Source organism: Solea solea, chromosome 10 (assembly GCF_958295425.1).
Source record: "Solea solea chromosome 10, fSolSol10.1, whole genome shotgun sequence".
Taxonomy (NCBI): domain Eukaryota; kingdom Metazoa; phylum Chordata; class Actinopteri; order Pleuronectiformes; family Soleidae; genus Solea; species Solea solea.
In genome coordinates this window covers 22653365-22678612 of record NC_081143.1, presented here as the reverse complement: position 1 = coordinate 22678612, position 25248 = coordinate 22653365, and the positions used below count along the sequence as shown (strand labels likewise).

General features: G+C 40.7%; 1 protein-coding gene across 2 annotated transcripts; it reads left to right on the top strand.

Moving 5' to 3' along the window:
- On the top strand, positions 1–22558 carry nt5c2b (5'-nucleotidase, cytosolic IIb). 2 transcript variants are annotated; one of them, XM_058641290.1, is made up of 18 exons: positions 1–225; positions 2782–2901; positions 7863–7936; positions 13297–13414; positions 13967–14062; positions 14161–14252; positions 14900–14957; positions 15569–15662; positions 16265–16318; positions 16458–16541; positions 16720–16761; positions 16872–16979; positions 17523–17589; positions 17672–17842; positions 19378–19429; positions 19763–19823; positions 20053–20229; positions 21360–22558. In XM_058641290.1, exons 2-18 carry the CDS (start codon positions 2801–2803, stop codon positions 21636–21638), a joined length of 1728 nt encoding a protein of 575 aa, XP_058497273.1. In that variant the 5' UTR covers positions 1–225; positions 2782–2800; the 3' UTR covers positions 21639–22558. The 2 variants fall into 2 exon arrangements, with proteins under 2 accessions (XP_058497273.1, XP_058497274.1); XM_058641291.1 differs by lacking the exons at positions 1–225; positions 2782–2901; positions 7863–7936; ... (1 more) ...; positions 13967–14062; positions 14161–14252 and having other exon boundaries at positions 15407–15662.
- Positions 22559–25248: the final 2690 nt, after the last annotated feature.

Sequence of the window (25248 nt, the reverse complement as noted above, 5' to 3'; positions counted from 1 at the left end):
GCAGAAAGAGAAAGAGAGAGAGAGAGAGCAGAGAAAAGACAGAAGACAGAAGACAGACAGATAAGGGAAGGGACATTCATCTGCTGCCTCACTCCACAGAGTTAACACACCAGGGCTTTTGGCTGCATCTCTACGCAAGCAAAAACATTCATTCAATTTTTCTGCCCAGGGCGCATGCTCAAAACCAACGGACAGTGCAGCTGTTTTAACCAGGAGTCCGTAGAGGTGAGTACAGTAATGCGCCTCACAGCTAACCGCAGTGAAACTTGCCCCCCCTCCCTCTTACCTCCAGCTCTCCTCCACCACAGACTGTTTATGGAGCTCTTGTTTTCACATCTAAGCAACAGCAGCTAACCCTTAGCTAGCTTCCTGAGTGACATAGCGGGACAGAGCTCACTCTTAGCTAGCGGTTATACTTCAGCAAAGATTACCAAACGACTGTTTGTTTGCTAACAATGCGAACAAAGGCTTTGCTTGGCTGTTCGCCTTTAAAAAAATACTTTTTTTTCTAGCTTTAGCTTAGATGAGAGCCCTCATCATCGGCTATGTTCTAGTTTAAGATAATACTGTTGAAGATAATGTTTTGACACAAACGGTATCCTCCTGTGCGTCGGTACGTCAACCCCCATGCATCGCGATAAAAGCACTCGCAATAAGTTCATCAAAAATAATCGAAATAAGCAGTAGCGCATGATTTCAATCACGAGACACTGCAGTTAAGTTGATAAAGATGAATTCTGTACCAATTTCTGGTAATGTCAGTAGTGTCTGATGCAACATTAATAAAAGGTAGATTATATTTGAAATAACTCTACTAAAGGGACTATGTAAGAAATATATTGTATTAAACAGGTTACATTGTAATAATAACACTGGTACAAATAGTCTATACACATTCTGTTTATGCAAAAAGGGTATAAGTGTAGCTCCTTGTAGATCTGTATTTTGGTTTGAGAGGGATTGGTTCCTCAAACTATCTTGTAACCTCAAAACTCTGGGGAGGATGAGAACGGGGATGCCCTTCAAAATGTAGTTTTGATTGTAGTATGTGTTTTAAACTCTAGATGGATGTCTGATGTACAGACAATTGCTACAATTGTGTATATTTCAGTTATCATGGTCAGGGTATTCTTGACAGGAAATTTGCCTAATGTGCAACTTAGTTTTCAGTTGGTGTTTTCAGTTTACTTGTGTCTGAAACCAATACATGCGTAGTCTGAACACAGCTGGTAGTGTTATATCTGGCTGAAATACTCTAAGTTACATTGATGTACAAAAAGTTAGCCTTCTATTGAGCTGTAAATCACCAAAGTATGTGTTGTGATACATTAACATAGTCATAGTCAGTTGTTACATGATGATAGAACACATTTGAATTATTGTGGTAATGTGAATAAAACCAGACATTGTAAACACAGTCCGACTGAAATTTGACTTAATCATATTTCTTGAAGTTGGACTAGCATACTGAGATCGTGCGGTTGGGAGGATGGGTATCATTATGCTTTCAGTCAGACCCATACTGGCCTAGGCACTGTTTTATGTGCTACAGTTGCCATCACAGGGATTTGACCCAGAAATAATATAATATGTTACACAGAAGAAGAAGACAATGGCAAGAAAAATGTGGTGAAATCCAGATGTGGTATGGTACCTTATTTAGATTGCTCAGGAGAACGAGTTTATATTCGACCAACTCAAATAACTGAATATTTGAAAATAAATTAATGATGAGAAGACTCGGAATGACACGCCACGTGTCACTAACTTAAGCTGTTAGCTGCCAGCTCAACTTCGCGTAACTTAAGTCATAATTACAAATTGAAACAGGGGTTTGTCGACACCTAGTGTAGCAGAGGCGGATATACATCGCTTCAGTCACTGTTGAATCCCACTCTCGTATAGTAGGACAAAGACATTGGTCCAACTGTGTAGTCAAGCTGTAACTGTAGCTCGACTTAACTGCATGGAAACATACTGTGTGTCTGTGTGGCCTTGTTGACTGAGCTCCTCCGCTTCAGCGTGTCAGTCTCATTTGCATTTGTGCTGGCACTAAACGGACAAGAAAGCTGACCTCTGCCTTTCCTTCCTGCAGCCCAGAGAGAGTCACAGCATTAGAGGAAAGAAAAACATAAAAGGGCCATTAATAAATAATAAAAACACACACACACACACACACACAGCCAACAACTGACTTGACTCCACTGAGAGAGAAATTCATTTGAGTATCCCTAGATTATTCTCAGTTGTTCTAAGTGTGTTTGCATATGACTGAATCAAAAGTCAAACATGGGATTCTGATGTCACATTATTTCTGTAAATACTTCTTCTGTGCCACGTCAAGGTGAATTTGTTTCACTGGCTAATTAATTAGTCTCACAAGGAAAAAGCCAACAAAAGCCATGAGTGAGTGTGAGAGCTTTACTAGTACAATAAATCCTGTTCATTAGACAGACTAGGGCAGATCACGACATGAGAATAAATGAATCCACTGGTCTGACTGGTTATGCTCCATTCTCTACTCCACAAACGTGTCCTTATCTGAATAATGATGATCAAACAGCTGGGACATGTTGGGCTGTGAGAGGTAATACCTCAGTAGATGTTTGGCACAGTAGTTGTTTGAATTGTAAGTGATTAAATAAAACCTGTTCTAGTGAACACCTAATCATCTTCCTTCAATTCAAAATTTTCATCCTCATGACCTGACTTAAACTTCAAACTCAGACTGTATTAGCTCCCTTTGAACTGTTGTATTCATTTTTGTTTTTTTCTCCCCAGACACTGAACCATTTTAAAGATGACCACTTCATGGAGTGACCGACTGCAGAACTTTGCAGACTTGCCTGCCAACATGGACAGACTGTCAATGAAAAAATACAGGAGAGAGCCCTACCACAGGTTAGACACAGAGGTCAGGGTGGTTGGTAACCAACCCATTTCTGGTTATCTTAATTTTGCCCCACAAAAAACTGTACAGCAAACTGATCCAGGGTTTGAGTTGAGCCATAGACAGAACATAGAGCTGAACCATGATAATGAATCCTTTGTGTGGTCATAAACGCAAATCATGAAGGCCAGGGCCTCTCTTTGATCCAAAGTTTGGATCAAACAGTGTGTTTGTTTTCCAAACACAGCTAAACACAAACTGCTGTCATTATTGTCTTATGGTCACATCCCAGTCAAGGAAATTTGCAAATCAGATTAGGATACATAAAGTAATTGTTGCTTTCTTTATCAGTTGCGTAGACTGGGGCCATGTCTTTGCATATTTAACGTGAAATGGCAGCAGTTATCTCCTTCCATCGAGACTGTGGTTATTTTACCGTTTCTCGTGGCTCTCATCTAAATCTTGCCACGAAGAGTAAAAAAATAATTAAACAGATGTTTTTTTATCATCATCACAATGTACAGTATAATCGTGTTGCACAGCCCGTAATTATTAATTCCATTGTGAGTAGTCAAGGAGATGGCTCTGGAATAATAACAGTGTTGAGATTGGTTCCTAATCACTTGTCTGCCACTATAAAGGCAGTAGGTTCCCAGGGAAATATAGATTTATGGTACAAAGATTGTTTGTCTATAATTGTAAAACCTAAACAGCAAGAGGCCAGTCCTCCGCCTCCTCCTCTCACAAAATTGCTGACAGTGGGAAAGCAGAAGTAGTGGAAACTGGTGAAACTCTATCCGGAAATAGAATAAGAGCCTTGTCACTGGAGATGACAATGATGATGTAAACGGAGAATGATGGACACTGAGGTTGAACAAGAGATAACTTCTGAGGTTTGACAGAGAGTTCCAAACTAACATTCAGATAGCCTAGCATACAGTATTTGTACTAGACAAATACTGACAAACATAACAAATTACTTCACCACACTGCAGTCACGAACATAGCAAGGAAAATCATACTTTTTATATTTAACTGTTTAACCAATCTAATAATTTCTGGCTATTTAGAAAAATGAGAAGATGATTTTCCTCTCTGTACTTCCACTTTTGTAGATGGTGAACTATCATATTGTATTTATTTTTGCTGGTATTTTTAGTAGGTTTATGAAATTGAATTGGGACGTCAAAGCAGATTATACATATGATCCCAGTTGTCTCTTGGGTGTGGTTTTCTGGTTGCTAGGTAACACTCCTCAGTCAGATGTTAAAACATCACCAGACTGTTAAGGTCAATTGACTGAGTGAAAGAAGCCTGTAGAAACGTAGCACATTGCACTGAAGGCAAAACTGATATTGATTATGCTGTTTTGACTGTAAGTTGTTTTGTCAACTTGTACAATGGGAGCTCCTTGTCACAAAGATGCCCTTGTTTCTCAATATGCTAACTTGAAACTGTCCAGAACCAAACATGTTGATGTAAGAGGGAATTTATTACTTGTTTGAGTAACAGTTTTTTTTTGTTTAATGTTTAACTCCTGCTGACAAGTCATTTATGTCCACTGGATACTGTTGTTCTTTACTTCCACACTGTCACATATTGGGGTGTCCTCACAGGGTCTATAGCATGATCAATCCTCAGTTTGCCCCGTGTGTGTTAAAACAAAAGTCCAAAACACAAGCAAACAATCACACACACTGTATGACCCCTTTGCTAATCTCACTGACAAAGACTGTTCCTTCAAAGCAGAACCTCATCTCAAACAACGTGTCCTGATAATGAGATCATATTATCACATAGCAGAGGCATGACAACTTTACTAAACCCAGATAAACATTCTACTGCAGAGTCAAATCACTGTCTATATGAGATTACAGCACAGTGGGAACAATCTGTCAGATTGCTGCACAGCTGTGCTCGGACTAAAAGTCGTGAGGGGATTCTCTTGAAGGTGTGGCCTGGCTCATGTGTGCTATTTGAGGCAATACTGTTATCAGAGGGACCAAAGTCAAAGCTGACTACATGTCAGCCTCACCCTATTGTCAGTGCTTAGGTGAGCTTAGGAGAGACTTTTACATATGTAACAGTGTGATTGTCCTTAATCACTCCTCCCACAGGAGTTATGCCTAAAGGTCACATGTGATATGAGCACAGCACAACAAAATAGAAAAGGTTCAGGGTTAAATCCGTCACAACCACACATCATAACCGAAAAGATTTAGATTAGAATCCCTCACTGGAAAAGTGAACTCAGTACTGGGAGATGTTGACAGTAAAGAAGCACATTTGTTTTGGTTGTTCAGGAGCACCTCAGCTTTTGACAAGCCATCGTTCTTTGGAAGCAAAACAAGGGCAGAATAAGTTTTCCATATGGAAGTGATTTGTATAGAATATTTTAAATACCTAAAATGAAAGCATAGACGTGTTTTAATATTCTAGTTTTGCTTTTAAAGAGAAACAGTACTTTTTTTTGTGCTGGCTGGGCTCATCTGAATGTTCCTTCTTTTCTTTTTGAATTTCTTAACCTTAAAGAAATGTAACTCTTGAATTGTTAGTGCTTCCATAAATTACAATACGATTCAGGCTACAGGTATTATTGACATCTAATGAGTGAAGTTGCAGATTGCAACAAATGGAGGACTTCTCCATTCATCCTTCTTTTTCCCCCAAGTGTGTCAGGGAACTACAGTGGTCTTAACACACCAGCAAGTATGTCATTCATCTTCATTCACATACATACATCGTAAGCAAAATGCATTCTCTGGCTGCTTCGTCCACTCGGGCTGCTCTAGAAAAAGGCTTAAAAATATATTTTAAAGTGATTATACACCTTTTGGCAGTATATTCAATGTCTGCCAATAAATCCTCTTAATTATTACTCATTGGACTCTTGATTTATGTAGAACAATTGGCTGCAGCCTCATTGACAGTGATTGGTGATGCGAGCATGCAGCTGTTGTTCAGAGCGAGGGGGTTTGCTTGGTGACGCCTGACTTGTGTGATTGTTCTGGATGTCTTTGAGAGCCTACAAACACCATGCTGCACAGCAACAACAACAACAACCCCGACTGATGGCGCACAACAGCAGAGAATGACGTGGAACGGCCACAATCATTTCTGCAACAAATCAGAAAATTTCAGAATGGAAAGAAAGCAAAAAGAGAGAGAGAGAGAGAGAGAGAGAGAGAGAGGGGAGGGGAGGGGGCAAGGGGACCGCATTGTTTGTGGGCTAAAGCTGCCCTGTGCTGGTCAGACCAGCGGAGAGTCAATCTGAGGTTTAATTTCACACAGAATGCATCGCCAGTCGACTGATGGACAAAGATCTAAATGGGAACTTTTTCACTATGGATCTGCTGCCAGGTATTTCACTGCTTGATTTCAGGAAGATGACAAGATCATTGTCACAGGTTAATAAGAAGCTGTGTCAAATATTGACTCAAGTGTTACCTTTTTACCTCCATCATAGTCCATGTCTGTATGTCTTTAATTAGCATCGCTTTGATTACATTTTCCTGGCGATGGAGATTATGGCCAAAGGAAGAAATGATGGGATATTGGTCGTCTGAATGTGGAAACTGAGCTGCCTTGGCAGAGATTTGCACTGTCTTGAGTGCTTACCCCAGTTTTAGCTGGTTGGTTTTAGCTGATATTTCTAGCATGAGTTAATATTGACTTGTGTAGAAATATTTAGGAGCACGTTCACACATTCAGCTCAGTCACAGATGTTGAAAATATGTTGAGTAAGAGTGTGTGTGTGTGTGTGTGTGTGTGTGTGTGTGTGTGTGTGTGTGTGTGTGTGTGTGTATGTATGCCAGCAGTCAATCTAGACAATCTAGGAGAATTTATATCTTTTCTGTGGAAGCCGTGTCAGCCAGGGCATGTAAACACCATCACTGTGGCCACTGTGGACCTCCAGCCCCCTGACTGATTTATGAGTGAGGGCAGTGGGGCTGTTTCCTGGAAGACTAGCTCTGGTTAAGTTTGTGGGGTTTTAGCATCCTCTGCTTTTTTGCTTCTTACTTCCTGTCGCTTTACCAAACACCAGGCTGAAGGCCTCTGCTGAAACCACTGAACAAGTATAGGTTCATAGTAGTACTGCACAAAATCCCTCAACATTGTTGACAGTAACAAGCAAAGTACACTTGTAATTAAGCTGTTTGTAAGTTTTATTGTCGTTGATTCAGAATTTTACTAAATATAACTGCATTTCAATGACTGAAATTAGGCTCCACGTTTAACCTCAGGTTCTGCTTGAAGCTTCTTCTTTATTTCCATTTTCTTAAATGTGTTTTTCGACTAAGTAGAAAGCTAAGGTGGAACAATTCCCATGCTCCTTCAGTGCATTAGTCAAAATGTCTTTACCACTGAACCCCAACATTGAGTGATTGATTGAAAAAACGTGCTGTACAGTTTAAATAGGTAAATAGACTTGTGTAAGAGGCACTTTGATTTGAGTTGCTATTAAGACTAGAAAAGAGCTTTATAAATGCAGTTTAGTTTTAATAAAATAAATGAATGTGGATTAAGAGAAAAAAACAACAAAAAAAACAATGAAGCAAACCAATTACATTGTGCAACACAAACTCCAGAGTGTGGACATTCTGCAGTTTGTCATGCACATAATTATCTCAAGCACTGCTGAAGTATATGTCTTGATGAGACATGTTCACAACAACAACAGTCTCTGGAGATTCCCTAACGCATTCAATCACTGTGGATCGGAGTCACTTCTATGGGCATTTCTGTTGTCACACCCAGCCTCCCTGGGGGGAACTCCAGAGAGTCTCCAATTGTCAGTAAATGTCCAAAAGCAGCTAAGGGCAACTGTCGTGTTCAAAGTTTTGAAATCATTTCTTAAATCGTCATCTTGGATAAGACAATTCTTCTTCTTCATCCTACTAAAATAAATGCTGACAAACTTGTTGAAATGTATATTGCAACTAAAACAGTGCCCTTATTTTGTTTTGTCCAGAGTATTTGTTAACAGAAGTTTGGCCATGGAGAAGATTAAGTGCTTTGGCTTTGACATGGATTACACTTTAGCAGGTAAGTTCATTTACATTAACTAACATATCATCACTGTGGCTAAAAACAAAACAGTTTCTTCAGCCTATAAATGTCTTTTGGGTTTTTGACTGCCCACATTAAGACAAACACTTTGGGTTTGCCAGAGAAAAAAGCCACTGTAATTAGAGGTGAAATGTGTTCAAAAAATCTCAATCAAGTCCACCTAAAGCTTAATATCCACACTTCTGAAAATACTATGGATTGAGAACCAGCTTTTCTAATTCAGAAGACATTCGGTTGATAAATATGTACAATGTGTCATTTCCAGACATACAAACATTCTGTTACAATTCTTGTAAGCAAACCATGATGGTTACACACCAGCTCCTCGGTTCACATTGATTATCATTTCTGTTTCATTATCAATAAAGCAGACCTATTGAAAATTAGCACATTGAGTTCAGTTTATTGCCAGAATCAAAGTCTCAATAATTAAAAGATGACAAATATAAGAAAAGGAAAGAAAATATGCATAAATGTGTCATTTGAGAAATTCAGGCTGGCTGAGATATTTGAGTACGTGCTTCTATTTGGTAATTAGATGCATTAGTGGAGTGAATGTGGAAATCAGGATAAATTAAAAGTTTGAAGGGATTTAATTTCTATATGAATATGACGCATTTGGATTTGCAAGAAACGCACCTTTATTTGCTGAGTTTATTAAATTCAGCAACAAGATAGTGAGCTCTGTGAGCCCTGTATCTCGCTATCTTCTCAGAACTGCAGTTTGATGAGTCCAAAATGTTATTTAGGTCAGTGTTGGTGACACATTGAACACATCATATCACTTAGATAACAAATGTTAAGCATAGCTCTCCAGTACATGAAGCTGGCACAACAGAGATCTTTTTCCTACTGACCAGTAACCAGGCCAAAAATATCCAGATTTCTTTTTACACGACTGTGTTCTGTGACTCAGTTCCATTTTTTTATTCTCTCCCAATTTCTAAAAATAATCCTCCCTTTGAGCAGGGGGGTTACGTTTGTTTATTGAGTTCACAGTGATGGCTCCCTCCGTATCGGGGATCACTCGTAGTCCCTGCCTGGCTCCGAATCCCTGCCCTCACTCAGGGTAGGAGATTTTACAGAGGCTCAGCTGTTGACAAGGTTCTCTTTATGGCTGCTCATAACCAAGTGTTAATGTTTGCTAGAAGTGTGGCTATCATGTATCATTGGAGGGTGTTCATCTTTTGACTGCAGCAGCACTTAATCAACTCAGAGGGGCTGGAAAGATTCACAGAACAACGGCCACTTAACCAAGGCAACTGGTCTGCCTGCAGTATGTGTTTTTTAGAGGGTGTTGAAGACAAGTGCATAATGTACAGTATGACACATTTTGTCATACTAACCCCGCCCTTTTCAAACTGCTGAGAAAAGCACAGTCGGAGTCAGAAAAATTATCTAATCTGTTTGAACTTTGACGGAGAATTTAGTGTTCACATATTGTATGTGCAGAGCTGTACAAAAGTTAGTGTCTTTGATCATTTTGGTCAGTGTGCTGATTATCAGGGTTGATTTGTGTCTGATTTATTTGCTGCATTATCAGAGTATGATCTGGCTGGTTTGTACATTTGAATCATCACACTGCAAGATGTTGGCCACTGTAAAGCAAGGCCTAATCTACATAAAGAAGGCTCACTTTAAGGCTATGAAGAGTTAAACCTTGTATACGTTAATGACGGAGACGGCAACTATTGGCGCTTTTCCATTATATAGTTCTAGCACTAGTTGGCTTGATTCGACTCTTTTTTTTTTTCTTTTCCATAAGGGATAGTATCTGGTACCTGTTTTTCTGGTCTGGCAGCAGTTGTTTGTGCGTTTGTATCCGTTACGAACTCTCACAAAGCTTGGACCCAAATGCACAAAGCCGGAAACAGAAGAAGGTTTTAAAAGAGTATTATTGACTCCTTCAAACAGGCAAACAAAAGGTGAGCAGAAACAGCTCAGGAAAAAGCTAAACACTAAGCTAAACTTGATTTGAAAAGGCTGAGAAAACAAACAAGAACATAAACTAAACTAACATCACAAAAGATCTCTGACTTGATACAAACTTCAAGTGGCACAGACGCTGACAAAACACGTATGACGCACTGGCAACTGAAAGTGGGAGAAGGGAGTATATGTAGGGAGTGAAGGTAAGGAGCACCAGGTGAACACAATCAGGGAATCAGGCGAGACACAGAACAGGACATACAAGGCGCTCATAGGAAGTAGAGAAACCCCTTACCAAAATAAAACAGGAAGTGACACTGAACTAAAACTAACTAACACAACTGACGGTGCATGACAGTGTCGCATATAAAACAATGTCACGTCAGTTTCGCACAGCCATGCTAATGCTGAGGAGGCGCTATGAAGTCATGGAAAACGATGTGCCTGATACCAAAGCGAGTACAGTCGAGTTAAGTGGAACTGAGTTGTGCTAGAACTGTATAAAAACACTATACGTTCACTCCTGTTGTCATACAATGCTGCAAAAAAAGTTAAGTTCAGTGTTTGTCCTACCACGTGAGCCCCCCGTGACAGTCGGTAAGAAATGTTACTCAGACACACATGCAGGCCCAGATTGCATTGGGAGCTTTGTGAGAGCGGCACACAGACTTGTCCTAGTTTTCCACACTTTTGGCTGGAATGTAGGTCCTCAGAGCTGTGCTGAATTTTTCACATTCCTCCACAATATGTTTGATAGTTAAAAATGTGTGACCGGGCCCTATATTTGGAGCCACAGATGATTAAAGACGGATACGATGTTACCTTTTTCAGTGTAGGCTGCTATGTGACATGGTTCAGATAAATTCTCTGCCCACAATTTCTGTAATTTGAATTTAGTGCGGTAGTAGTAGAAGGGTGGGGGTTGTTTACTTTGCGTGTGAGGGGTGTTTGTTACGTGTAAACCAACGGTGATCTGACCTACAAACCAAAGTGACACCTCACACCTCAGCAATCGGAGCAGAGGGAGTATAATTATCTGGCAATAATCTCATCAGGGATACAAGGTAACAGATCCTTGCGACTGTGGCTCTTTTCTTGACTCAGCTGTAAGTAGACGGCCGTGTGTGTGTCCGTGTGGGTCTACATGTGTGTCTGCATGCATACGAGTGTACTGACAGTGTGAAACATATGAGAAAGTGGTCACAGTAGGGGAGCAAGGACCCCCATAAAACAGAAATGTGAGGGTCTAATTCCAGGCATGAGTTGGGCACACAGACATGCGTTTCAAGTTCTGTTGGTGATGTTGTTTTTGTTGTTGCCTTGTTGACAAATACATGACACTGTCTATGATGACTCGAGTGTTGAGTGTGGCGTACATGGCAAAACAGATCTACAAGTAGTCTGTCATCCAAAATAGTGAGGGGTTATTTAGGGTTACGTTTGAAAATCATCCACTCTAGACCATGGTTTTGTTTGTTGTGGTTATTTAAGTCACTCCTCTGTCAAGTAAACAGTAAATGAGTCAGTTTATGTGCAGCACTCAGTTCATTTCCATGCATGACTACACCATTTAATTAGACTACTGTCTAACAAGCACCAGCGTGAAATTGATTTATTGATTGAAGTATGTCCGTTACATTAGGTGGTGAAATGCACCTTTTAAGTTTGTTGGTATTACCAGGTTGACCAATTATGTCCTAGACCAATGTTGATGCCATGTCCAGAGCCATTCAATGTTTGTTTTTTTTATCATCCATTAACTTCAAAATGTTTACTTAAGCTGGCAGAGCATACATTTGGTCTACTTAGTCCAAAAATACATGGGTCTGGATTTCCACATATTTTTCTTGCTGTTTCTGTGAAACAACTTCTTCTTTTTAAGGCCTGGAGGAAAGAACTGTGGTTGTGTGTCTAGGTCCGTTTGGGTCTGGGTGAACATTTTATTTTTTCTGACATGTAAATGTGCTAATTGTCAATTAAGTCAGATTGAATTTTGGTTTTGGTGAACTATTAAACCAATGTTTAAAAAAAATACTGAAGTTTTTTCCTTATTTAAGTATTAAAATAAATATAAAATAAATAAATATTAAAAAAAAGATGTGAGGGGCTTTATTGATTTATTCAAAATGGTAGTTCAATTAGGTTGATAAATTATTATGTAAATGACAATTTCCTGAATTTTAAATAACCAGTCTGACTGACTTTTTATGTAACAGACTCAGAGAGCTGTGATTTTAACATGTCCTGTGCTGGTGTGGGTGGGAGCAGCTCACTACTGTCCCAAGGTCATGATGTGAAAACAGGCTTAAGAGAGAGTGATGATAGTGAAGGTGACAGAGAGGGGAACCGGTTCCTAAAATAGGTTCCGTTCCTTTTGTAGTGCCTCAGAGCCTCAAGAGGAATAAGTGAGCGAGAAGCAGTAGCAGGAGTAGGAGGAGAAAATGTAGTTGGTGAATAGGACTGATCTGGGTCAAAAGTGTGCAGGGGGGTTTTAGGGACTTGTTATTATCATGCAGAAACAATCTCTAGCTTACAGAGGAGTGACGACAAAGGGACAAGATTTTCCTGTAACTCAGTGACCACTCTGTGTATAACATCTGTGAATAACATCTGTGTATAACCCAGCTCTCAACAGACAACCCAGCAAGTGCACACTCGCATAGTTTGCAGATGAGGACACCAATGTTTAGTAACCCCAGGACTTACTGTCCTCTATCCAAACTTCATCAGCCAAGTTTTCTTCCCCTCCCGAGGCCTCCTACCCCACGCAGGGACTGTCAAAAGCAGGCAACAACACAAGTGCATTCTTTGTTTTGTATTTATAACATCTTACTTGTTCTTTTCCCAGTGTCAGATAGCATTTGAATCCTCTCACAGCCTTTTCTTAGCCTAGCATAGGCCTATGTTTTTATTTTCACACTCCACCCTTTCCCCTGTTAAAGGGCGGGGGGTTGTTACAGCTGAGTGAGGACACGTTATCAACATATTAAAACGACCCCTCACACTCTGAAGTAGATAGACATGGTTATAAAAGTCACATGTACGTGTGTAACATGAGTGCAGTTAGTTATGTAATCACCCTCGGGTCATGCTTGCTGTGTGTATTTAAGCGTTACATTTACATTCTGAATAAAGATGTCCTGACTTTGAGAGAACAACCGACAGTGAGAACACCTTTCACACAGTAATGAAGCATGTCCAGTTCCCAGAACATAAGAAGTTTAAACTCTAAATACATTCCAACTCGGTGACATTGTCCTGAAAAAGCCGAAAAACTGTTTTTTCATGGCTGAAATCAGAGAACATTTATCATGACGAACACCTACACAATTATTCAATTGATGTGTGTCATGTAGAGCTGTGTGTGTATACAACTTAATGTATATGTGTCTGTGTTTCGTTTGTAGTGTACAAGTCACCGGAGTACGAGTCACTGGGCTTTGAGCTCACAGTGGAGCGCCTGGTTTCCATCGGTTACCCCCAGGAGCTGCTCAGCTTTGTGTATGACCCGTCCTTCCCCACCAGGTTAGACCCATCACGCTCAAGAGCACAAACATCATGACGGCCGTCAGGTCAGTGGCAGAATGCTGCTTCTGTTGCCTCAGCTCTTATCATTTTGAACTCTTTGACCTCAAAAGATACATCAAAGCTGCTTTTTCCACCATGCAGTACAGTGCAGTTCAGCCTGCCACGGTACAATTTGGAACGGTAAACCCTAATTGTGTTTTCAATAAATAGTGTGACATCTTTACCAGCATGACACCACATATAAATATACCTTGTATTATGACAGAGAGGATTTAAGACCTTTTCTATTTCATTCATTCCTGTTGTCACACAAGGTAGTGATGGGTTATCTTAATACCCTTCACAAGTTTTGGCAATTAAAACACAAATAACTGTGAAACAGGTCTTTTACAAATAACATAACCATAACAGCCTGGAACAGCAAGAATCCATCACCTGGTCAAAGTTAAGTTCCTTAATCTTATGGCAAATGTTATGCATGCATAGGCATATGTTTTTCTTTTGTTTTACAGATGTAAAACTATCATGTCTTGTTTTTCTTGCTTTCAGGGGCCTTGTGTTTGATACCATATATGGAAACCTGTTAAAGGTCGATGCCTATGGTAATATCCTGGTCTGTGTCCACGGATTCAACTTCCTGCGAGGGTGAGTGATCGCATATAGCAAAATCGCAAAAACGAAATCTCTCCCCGACATCTTCATTTACATTAATACGTCGCCCGTGTGTGTTTGTCTTTTCTCAGCCCCGAGACTCGTGAACGGTACCCAAACAAGTTCATCCAGAGAGATGATACGGAGCGCTTTTATATCCTCAACACGCTCTTTAACCTGCCAGGTAAGGTCTCTGAACACAGATAAGAGTACCGCGGCACTGTTCAAGAGAAATAAAATATGCAATTAAGGTCTTTATAGGTTTCAAGCCACGATATTGCTTAAACCTTTATTTATAAAGGGAGGACGACTGAGAGCAAACTCTCTTTTACAAGGGCACTTAAAAAACAAAACGATAAAAGGCACAGCACATATCCTCAAGGTGGGACAAATGTTTGACACACGTCTCTCGTCATCGATATCCTGAACATGTTTGTTTTTATTACATCTCAAATAAAAGTTTATGTCACTGATTGGGACAGACAATAATGTCTATCTATATGGCTATATTTTCTTTGATGAAAAAGTTCTAATATTGGACATGAAATTTCTCTAAAACTGTACAGTAAAAATGTCTGATTTTGTTTTTTCATTCTTATTCAGAATGAAAATCTAGATATATGGATGCAGCCTCTGTCAAATGTCAACACTTTAAATGGCATTAGTTTATCTTTGACAAGCGTCTGCAGAGGCGTAGAATTAAAGAAACAGTGTCCCAAGCCCAGTTTGCCAATAAGTGCTTTGTTTTGACTGCCACCCAACTTTCTCATAATAGTAAATAATGATGTCATCTGTACCTGCTGACAACAGCTTATTTGTTTGTCTTTACAGAGACCTACCTCTTTGCCTGCCTCGTTGACTTTTTCTCCAACTGTGACAGATATGCAAGGTAAATAACTCAGTATCTGCCAAGCAACAAGTTTCTTGGCATTTGCATGGTGACACAAAGGTGCGGGTGCAAGCCAAACTGGGTCAAGATCAAGCCCTACAGCATGGGAGGGTGCAGGGGCTAATCAAAGCTAATCATTGTAGAAGTCAAAACATGAAAAGGCATTTATGTCAAAGAACCTGTCTACTTTTCATTTTCTATAACCATGATTCATTTATCCCTGCCACTAATCGAAGGACAGCATGGAGACTTATCACAATGACATAAAGGAATAAATAAATATTTCCACTAACTATTTACAAAGACTTGAAATCCTGATATAACTCAGAGATAATCGTTAAAATGTCACATTAAAGGCGTTGTAATAATGGCCTGTAAATTTGTTGAGAATGTAATCTGGAATGGCTGCATGTCCTTTGTCCTCTGAAACCTGGTTGTTGGTCTTTTAGGGGGAGAATGCTTTCCTGTTTGGCTGGGGACCCCTCCAACAAGGGAAGGCTATCCCATTTAAAAGCAAACAAAAAAACAAATGTCATGTTTTGAAAACCTTCTGTAAAGATGTGGCCTGTGCGACGGCTGTGTTCGTGTGTGTCTCTCCTCCTCTCCTCCAGCTGTGAAACCGGCTTCAAAGATGGTGATCTTTTCATGTCCTATAAGAGCATGTTCCAGGACGTCCGCGATGCCGTTGACTGGGTCCACTTCAAGGTAGGACGTGATTTTAACCTCTGTGTTTTTGGGACATAGCATGTCTCTTAAAGATACAATAGGCAGGATTTTTTTTTGGTATTATTGATAATTAATTCCACTATAATTTTTCATCATAATGTAATCTAAATTAAATCAAGATTACATAAGTCATCTGAGACGGAAAGACTGTTCTGGTGACGGTAGTGACTGCTACCTGCGTTGCAGAGAAACTTTGAAAAAGGAAAGACTTGAAATAAGCTCAGGAAAGAGCTCGGCAAACCCAAAATGTGAATCAAAAACTTGTAGATGAAAATCTACACCTATTATTCCAGCATTCTTGCCTACTACAGCTTTAAACAGAAGCATTTTTAAAACTTGATAAATCAGGGAATCAGATGAAGGGCACAATATACAAATAATGTTACATCATTTCTTTTAATGAAGACCAAACAGGCAGAATAATAACATCAACAAGGAAAAGTTACCCACTGCACCCTTGAAAAAACATTAAAGGCTGGGCTATAATTCAACAGCATAAATGCACTTTGAGATATAAGATATGTAATCACTTTATTACATTATAAGACAGTTCAAACTAACTCCTCGCTTTTACATTGCAGGGTACTCTGAAGGAAAAGACTGTCGAGAACCTGGAGAAATATGTAGTCAAAGATGTAAGTAGTTGGTATTCATCGAGGACGTTGCACACTTACACACACACTGAATCACACATTATTGTTGAACTCTGTGAAGGAGCTGGTTTTGTAAAGATGCCTCGAGCTTCACTCTTTTCTGTCTCTTTGTTCCCACCAGGGGAAGCTGCCTCTTCTGCTCAGCAGAATGAATGAAGTAGCCAAGGTTTTCTTGGCGACTAACAGTGACTACAAATACACTCATGTGAGTATGTGTGTGTGTGCAGTTGTGGTTGAAGCTTCTCTTTTTTGGGGGGAAACCTGTAATTATTCATTCAGTTGCTATGGATTTCAAAATTTCAGTGGTAGTAGGACCGATGATAATGAAAGAATCTATTTGATATAGATATTGCACTTGAACTGACTGTGTTGTGTCCTCACAGAAAATCATGACCTACCTGTTTGACTTCCCCCATGGCCCCAAGGTAATGTACCAAAGTTCTTCCTTCCCTCTGATCACACTTTGACATGTGTTGAATCTAACACAGCTAACTTTCTCTTTTCGTGTGTGTGTGTGTGTGTGTTGTCACCACAGCCTGGTACCTCCCACCGGCCCTGGCAGTCCTACTTTGACCTGATCCTGGTCGATGCCAGGAAGCCGCTCTTCTTCGGGGAGGGTACGGTGCTCAGACAAGTCGACACGGTGAGAACTCAGGGAACACTCACTGACGTATCACAACGTGCTTTTTAACTCGCTGACAACCTCCTGACGGTATTTGTAATGGTGATAAATTAGCCATTTGACTCTTGAGTTACATGGTCTGTAAATTATTTCAGCCTAACGTTTTCCTGTTTTGAAAAAAAACAAACTAATTTGAGCTTTTTAATTGTAAATAGTTTTGAAAGGTACTGTTTGTTGTACACTGTACATTGCATCACCCTGAAAAGACCTACTATCATGTTTCACAGTAAGAGATGGAGGACAGAACACACTGTCCTCATTCTGTGAGAATCATCATCTATTTCAAGTTGATTTGATGATTCAGATTTGTGTGTTCAACAAATCATGCTGATGACCTACATTTCTATCCGAGTGTACGGTGGCCCTGAAGGTCAACGTGATACAGCATTTCAGAAAACACTTTAACAAAGTCCCCCCAGTGTCATTTCCTGTTTACATTTCAGGATGCTAGGCTAATAGATACAATCACTCTGTGTAATGTGAGGTCTGTTTTCTTCATTACAGACAACAGGGCGTTTAAAGATTGGAACCTACACTGGACCTCTGCAGCATGGGATAGTCTACTCTGGAGGTAAGTCCACGGTTCCTCTCACTCATTCTTTCTTTGGTGCATCAGCGATCAGTTGCCTTCAGCAGTTGCGATTGTCATTTAGGTTCATCAGACATTGTGTGCGACCTGCTGGGAGCCAAGGGCAAGGACATAGTTTACATCGGGGACCATATCTTTGGAGACATCCTCAAGTCCAAGAAGCGTCAAGGCTGGAGGACGTTCCTGGTCATACCCGAGTTGGCCCAGGAGCTGCACGTGTGGACGGACAAGAGCTGTGAGTTGGAAAGAAAAACACACAAACGCAGACCCGCACTCACAGGAGCATGGAGATAACGGTTCACCTGGAGATTTATAAGAAAACTGTCTGAACAGGGACCTGAACTAGACCAGGGTTTGTTCAGTGTTTTTAAAGTACAGGTGTTTGAGTAAAAATACATATTTGCGCATACAAATCCATTCTTTTAAACGAAAACACACGCTCTACAAGAGCAGTGGTGTTAGGTTGCGCTTCCATTGCGACGCAAATCGGTGCAAACCATCAGTTACTACAGCATGTACATATCAGGCTGAAGTTGACCCCATCAAATTAACTATATGAATAAAATAAAAATGCATCCACAGTGCACCAAGATGAAAAAGTGTGGGCCAAAGAAGTAGGTCAAAGTGGTCTTTGTCCACTCTGAAATAAGCTTTGAATAAGCTTTGAATCTCCCATCATCCACATCATGAATCAGGCGAGGAGCGATGGATGTTTTCTTTTTCGATTCATGGATCAAGTAGCAAAGCCGCTGTTGGGGTAATGATAATCCATTGTCTGATCTTATTCCAAGTTGGATGCATGAATTGATTCAGTCTTGCCGCTGTAATTTCACAGTGATCTTAGCAGCCTAGGTTTCGGTTGCTTGGCAACGATAGACGTGACAGGAGTGCAACCCCCAAGTACCGTGGCTTAAAACTGCCTTCTGTGAGTTTTTAGATGCTGTATTTGAACAGCCCCATACTGTGTTTACATACAGTCAATCGTTTTCACCGCTGCCTGTTTGGAGAGTGAGAAAAACCTAAAATAGTGTACCATGCTGTCAAAATGCCACTTTATTTTCTCAACATATTCCTGTGTGAATAAGCTCCACAGTGCAGAAGCTGTGTAATCATGCGCAAGCTTGTTTTTTTTGTTTGTTTAGGTTATGTTTTTTTGTTGAAGGGTTCTCTTACAGCATGTTAACCACTAAGAATGTTCCAAATATAGCTGTACAGTTGGAATGTTACAACATGTTTTCTCTGCCGCCCGATTAGCAGGGACACATTGTGTCCAGCCACGCAGCACACTGCACACGCTCTACTGTGTGTACCACACTCACTCTGCATACACCAGAACTCTCCCTGTAACAGGTTATATACTCATAATCTACATTTGATAACGAGCAGAAGCTGCAAAGTCAGAATCACACACTGTATATCAAAAATGGTGATGATATTTGCCGTTATTTTGTTACTTACAACCAGTTTCCTACTGCACCATACCAGCTGTCAATCATCCTGTCACTCACATATCTATTTTCCTCTAAATGGGAGCATCATTTCCAAAATTGACATCATGTTCTCCTGAAACTAGTGTTTAAGACCATTAAATGTTGACTGAGGTTATAAATCAGCAGCAGAGTCGCTCTCTGGTGGCAAACCTATTATTACCTTACTTCCCAGAACTTGGATCACATTGTCACTCACTCCGCGCTCACATTCACACAGTCATAGTTATTTATACTGGAGTGGAAACGGAGATTCACTCTCTCTCCTTCTTTTGTTTTCTAGCATTATTTGAGGAGCTGCAGGGCCTGGACATTTTCTTGGCTGAACTTTACAAGTAAGAGACGTGACCTTTAATCTTCACCATATTCTGCCCATTTTTTTCTCAACGTTTGAAAGTGACTGCTGCAGCAGCAGTTTTTGTTCCCTCGCATGTGAGCGTGTGTCTGCAAGAGAACCTGGTGATGGGGTTAAAGTCTGCAGGGTCACCTCGCACAGGCTGCCCGATTACCACGTTTGCTGAAGTTATTTATGGTCTGGCACGCCTCACTGTTGCACCACATCCTTGACACGTTACCTTTCAGCAGACTGATACCGTTTCCCCTTCCCCTCCCCCTCGCGACTGACTGACTGACTGACTGCAGCGTCTTTCTCCTCTGTCCGTCCTCAGACATCTGGACAGCAGCAGTAACGAGAGACCAGACATCAGCACTCTTCAGAGAAGAGTCAAGGTACGGCCTTAATCACCCAGGTTCCTATGACGACGGGAGACACCGGCTGCCAAGTTATCAGTCCCTGCATTTGCATTGTGTCCACTAGAGTTTAATCATTAACAGCTCTGTGCACTGTATAACGTGATCATTCTCTGAGTGGTGAAAAGAAATCACAGCACCCATGATAAAGATGTCAATCAAATTAAAAGTGCGTAAAAGTTCATACTCTTGTTTTTTGTCACACCAGAAAGTGACACATGACATGGACATGTGCTACGGCATGATGGGAAGCCTCTTCCGCAGCGGATCCAGACAAACCCTGTTTGCCTCGCAGGTGATGCGTTACGCCGACCTGTACGCCGCCTCCTTCATCAACCTCCTCTACTACCCGTTCAGCTACCTCTTCCGAGCGGCTCACGTCCTGGTGAGTGTGTGAATGTGAAAGCGACGACATCGAAGAGTTTAGAGCCAGTACGGTTACGGCTTTGTTTATAGGGCTCCGGACGTCACGTGACTCAAGTTTGTTTACACTGCCATGGCGGCAGGAAAAGGTTTTGCAAAAATGTACGACCTGATGCCAGTTTGAAACTGTCAAGAGTTCACTACACACACTTTAAATCCATGGAGATTCAGTGCTTTTTTACGAGGATAGAAACAGTTTTGGGGGGCGGGGGTAAATTGACCGTAAAGTGTGAGAGTGAGAGTGAGAGCGAGAGCGCCCTATGTCAGCTGAGGTTGGCACGCGACCATCATGTGGAGGATAAAGCGGTCGAAAATGGACGAATGGATGGAGAAACAGTCGGAGCAGACATTATTCCAGACCTGCAGTATTCCAGACCTGCAGTATTCCAGACCTGTAGTATTCCAGACCTGTAGTATTCTACGCCGTCAAATTCTGATACATTTTTACCCTCATCCTACTCTGGAGAACTCGTTACACAGTGCAATAAAAGTGTGTAACATTAAGATATTAAAGTGAGTTTGCATCTTAAACTGTATTTGATATGAAGTGACCACGACACGATCACAATCCGTTGCCTTCTGTGCTCGCTTCAAGCTCATTTTATGGCTCTCTGGATCTTTCTTTTCTCAGGCTAGAGAACATCAGATTCAACTTTTAATCTGTCACTCCCAATATTTTCCTTTTTCCTGACAATTCTCTGTAAAACCATGGAGATGCTCGTGTGTGAAAGTCTGAGTAGATTGAATTTAGTTTCTGAATATAAAAGAGAAAAGTTCATGTCACCTGCAGCCAGGCCGTGGATTGGATGTGCTTTAAATGGCAACATAAAATCAGCATCATGTGCCATCGAAGAAGAGCTGAATCTTGTGATTGAGACTTTATCTCTGACTCCAGAGAAAGAGAGAGAGACCCCTAGTGGCATAAATTACATACTGCATGCTTAAAGGGCAGTTTCACCCACTTATTTCCCCCACTTGGACAAATGAAGATAAACTATTTCACTTTCTATTACAGCGGTGTATTAAATTTAACGCATTTTTTCACATCCACTGTCACACATTGATCTCTGGAAATCTCTTTCCCCCGCACAGATGCCCCACGAGTCGACGGTTGAGCACACACACGTGGACATCGACGCCGAGTCGCCGCTGGCCACGCGCAACCGCACCCACTGCAGCGAATGCAAGGACCTCGATTGCAAGCGCAACCAGCTGACACGCTCCTTCAGCGAGATCAAACCCCCCAACCTGTTCCCGCAGACTCCTCAAGAGATCACCCACTGCCACGACGAGGATGACGACGAGGAGGAGGAGGAGGAGGAGGAGGAAGAAGAAGAAGAAGAAGAAGAAGAAGAAGAAGAGGAGGAGTAATATGGCGGGAAACGGAGAGGAGAGCCATGTTCCTGCTTCTGCCTTCATGTTTTCCACTTGAGTCAGGTAGTGATGTCTCTCTCTCTCTCTCTGTGAGTGAGAATTAACATCTCCAGTGTGTGTGTGTGTGTGTGTGTGTGTGTGTGTGTTTACTGTAACAGTGCTGTATGCACACACACACACACACACACACACATATATATATACTGGAGATTTTTGTGAGGGAAAGTGTAACAAGGACCAGTAGTGAGACAGATTGTTGCATTCTGGGTCCTCAAAAATCAAACTTTTTCCTCCAGCTTCATTGTGATAATTGATTTGATTCCTGTATTATTTCCCGGTCAGACAGACAGACAGACAGACAGACAGACAGACAGACAGACAGACAGACAGAACACGCAAGTACATGTTCACTTTAATCCCCTCCAGACTTTGACAGTGAACTGTGTTGTCACTGCCTCTGTGGACACAGTAAACAAACACTTAACAGTTCTCAGTGTTGGAGGAGGAAAAAAGAAAATATATGCACATACTGTATAAAAGTAGAATTTTTTTTATGCAATATGGGAACAATGGTTGTTTTTTTTCATGTTTTCTTTCATTTATTTTGTCCATTTTCTTGTCATGACAGAGGAGTCATTTGTTCCATCTTGTAATTGCGTGTGTGTGTGTGTGTGTGTGTATAGACTCACACTGTAGCATCCTGAGTGACAGTGAGCTACAGATCAGCTGGATTATAAGCTGAAGCACAGGAGCACTGAAGCACAAGCAGGTGCCAAATCCATTAAATCATCATCAGATGCAAATTTTTTTATGTTTAGAGAACATGTGGCACACAAAGTGATATTCTGTCACCTAGCAACAACGAGGGCAGATGCAACTGTGTAAAATAAATGCCAACAGTCTCTATGGCAACCCCAGACTACAGTCGTGTTTCTGTGAAGTATTTTTACAGAACACAAGAGGCCTTTTATTTTGATGACAACATGTGTGTATATATATAAATATATACATATATATACACACATGTTTTTTAGCAGCTTCATGACGTGTGTGACGAATGTGAGAGAGTGGCATCTTTTTGTTTTGACAGGACGAAGCTTATTGAACTCCCAACTTCATGTAAAAACGTGATGTTTAAATCCTGCATATTCCTTTTAAAGCATCACAAGCATTCATGAATGAATGAATGAGGACGTCCTATCAAAGCTGTTTAAAAAAAAAAGAGAAAAAAACAGGGTTGGTTATTTTGTGTTTTGATTTCAGTGACCGTATGTGGTTTTATGCACATGATCAATTCTTGTAAGACAAGCAAAAAAAGAGGGAAGAATGTTTTAAAAATGCTGTGAACAGGTTTTCATGTTTGGTTGAGACGTTATCATAGTAGCTGTATAACAAAAAAGTGTCATGGAAACTAAAGTGGGAGGAAAAAAAGCGGCAGAGCAAAGATTAGACTGTAATGTTTGTGTCAGATTAACACATAAACCATTTTTCACATCATGTTTTTCCCACATCTATTTGCGTCAGATTTTGAGCATCACCAGTTGCTCTCAGTCGTCATCAGCGCACGAGAACTCCCGTTTTCCTTGTGGAACTTAGTCTAAATCAGAGCTAAGTGTAGGTGGAAACTTAAATGTGTTACTACAAGTGATTTAAGATGTTCTAACTGGTTATTATTTTGTCCAACTTTCTGATGCGTTCAAACTCTGTCTCATTGACTTATGGGACTCTGGACACACAGTCATGACACGTCCCTGTATCCACTTTTCAAAACATGCAGAGAAGCAGCCTGAGTTTGACACACGCTGACTTTTTTCTCCCTCTTTTGTTGTTTCCCGTCATATCGATCTGTGTTGAAGTCGATTCGAGCCACAAAAAGGGAAGAAAAATGCTGTTGTGGTGACTCCATCCTTTCCTTTTTCCTTTCTTTTGTTTCTTAACTGTTTTAATGCTGTAATGTTAGTTCCTGAATGTGGGAATAACTGGATGATATTATGCTAAACGAGGCAGGTGCATCAGCGGCATAATGCATGTGATAAACCATGAAATGTGTTCCGTCACGCCGATTTATAAAAGCATTTCTTGTGGACTACGTCATTTTCATAGCAAAAAAAACTGTAAAAAAATGATATTTTTTTTTTAATAAAAGAAGAAAAATTTAAATGAAGGGAAATGTGAATAGCATGTTAAGAACTGTAACTATAATGTTACTTGTAATCAACACCTTTGGGGTTATTTTTATTTTAAGTGGTTTACAGATTTGTAAGTGGACCGTTCCATTTCCTTTTCATATCATTTCTGTTGTTTTTAGAAGATGTGTTTTCTATTCTATTTTCTTTTGATACAAAAACCACAGCCGCTGAGATTTTGACGACAGATTTGTGTACACTTTGCGTTGCTTAAAGGAACCACCGTAAAACATCTCCACGTTAGCAACAGCGACCGCCTTCTCATTCTCTGGAACTATACTAACCTTTTTTTGGTTTTTATGCATTCATTTGATCACATTTTGTTCTCCTCAAGTGTTTTTTTTTTCTTTGTTTCCAGACATTACCTACTGTACATTGAGGGAAAAAAATACATAAAAATGTAGAATAAAAAATAGTTTTTCATAATTGTCTTGACATTCTTTTCCTGTTAACATGAATATTCCATCAAAACTGGTGTTTACTTTGTCAATTGTGGGATTTGACACTTAAGTAAAATATAATTATTTTACATTCAATTTCTACCAAATTAGAAATAATTTTCACCAAAACTGGACCATTTAAAAGACTTTTGTATGAAAAAAATAATGATTTGTGCACGAAAACCTTCCATAAATGAGTTAATTGAGTTAATCAATTAATCAGCCGCACTACAGATGTTTCTGAGGGGGATTTCTGACGACTTTAATGTGACATTTGAAGACATTTGTGTTACAAAAAGCAGCAGAAAAGCAGCAGCAGCAGCAGCAGAGCGTCGGACAAACACACGCCGACACGAGCCGCCTGACTTGTCTGTTAATCATTCACTTGTTTTTATTAAAGCACCAGCTGGACGAGGCACTGAGACACGGTTGTCCTCAGGTAGAAGCAGCGTTATGGACAGCACACATGGGTACAGCAACATCAGCAGCATTGGGGGATGGACAGACAGTGTGTGTGTGTGTGTGTTCAGCGTCACAGTATATTCAAAATAACTACTTTTCTGTTTGTGCATTTATTTGGACGTTTGAATTGCGGTCATTGTCTCCTCTGTCGGGCTCTGACGCCATCCACAGTCCTGCAGTGTGATCATCATCATCTTCATCTTCGTCATCCTCGTCATTCACTGGAGTGATTGTCCCTGCGGAGCAGAGCGAAGTCTGCTGCATAGGAGCTTGTTCAAGTAAATAATGAACAAGAAGAAACACACTGTATTCTACTGTATTTTACTGTACAACAGGGAAATGTCTCCCCCTGGTGGACAAACACGTAGAGAGGCTGTGTGCGTCCTTGTGTGCTGCACACACACAGGGCCGGCTCTTGGCATAGGCGATATAGGCGGTCGCCTAGAGCGCCATCTGCTGGAGGGGCGCCTCGCGGTCCCGGGGGGGGGCACCGGAGAGCAATCTCGCCTAGGGCACAAA

What these genes read in the sequence shown, in the direction of transcription:
- nt5c2b (XM_058641290.1), top strand. Translation starts at nt 2,801, where the DNA reads ATGACCACTTCATGGAGTGACCGACTGCAGAACTTTGCAGACTTGCCT. An exon ending in GACCCGTCCTTCCCCACCAG is followed by an intron (nt 13,415 to 13,966) that starts GTTAGACCCATC and finishes TCTTGCTTTCAG; the next exon opens with GGGCCTTGTGTTTGATACCA. An exon ending in TTCTTGGCTGAACTTTACAA is followed by an intron (nt 19,430 to 19,762) that starts GTAAGAGACGTG and finishes GTCCGTCCTCAG; the next exon opens with ACATCTGGACAGCAGCAGTA.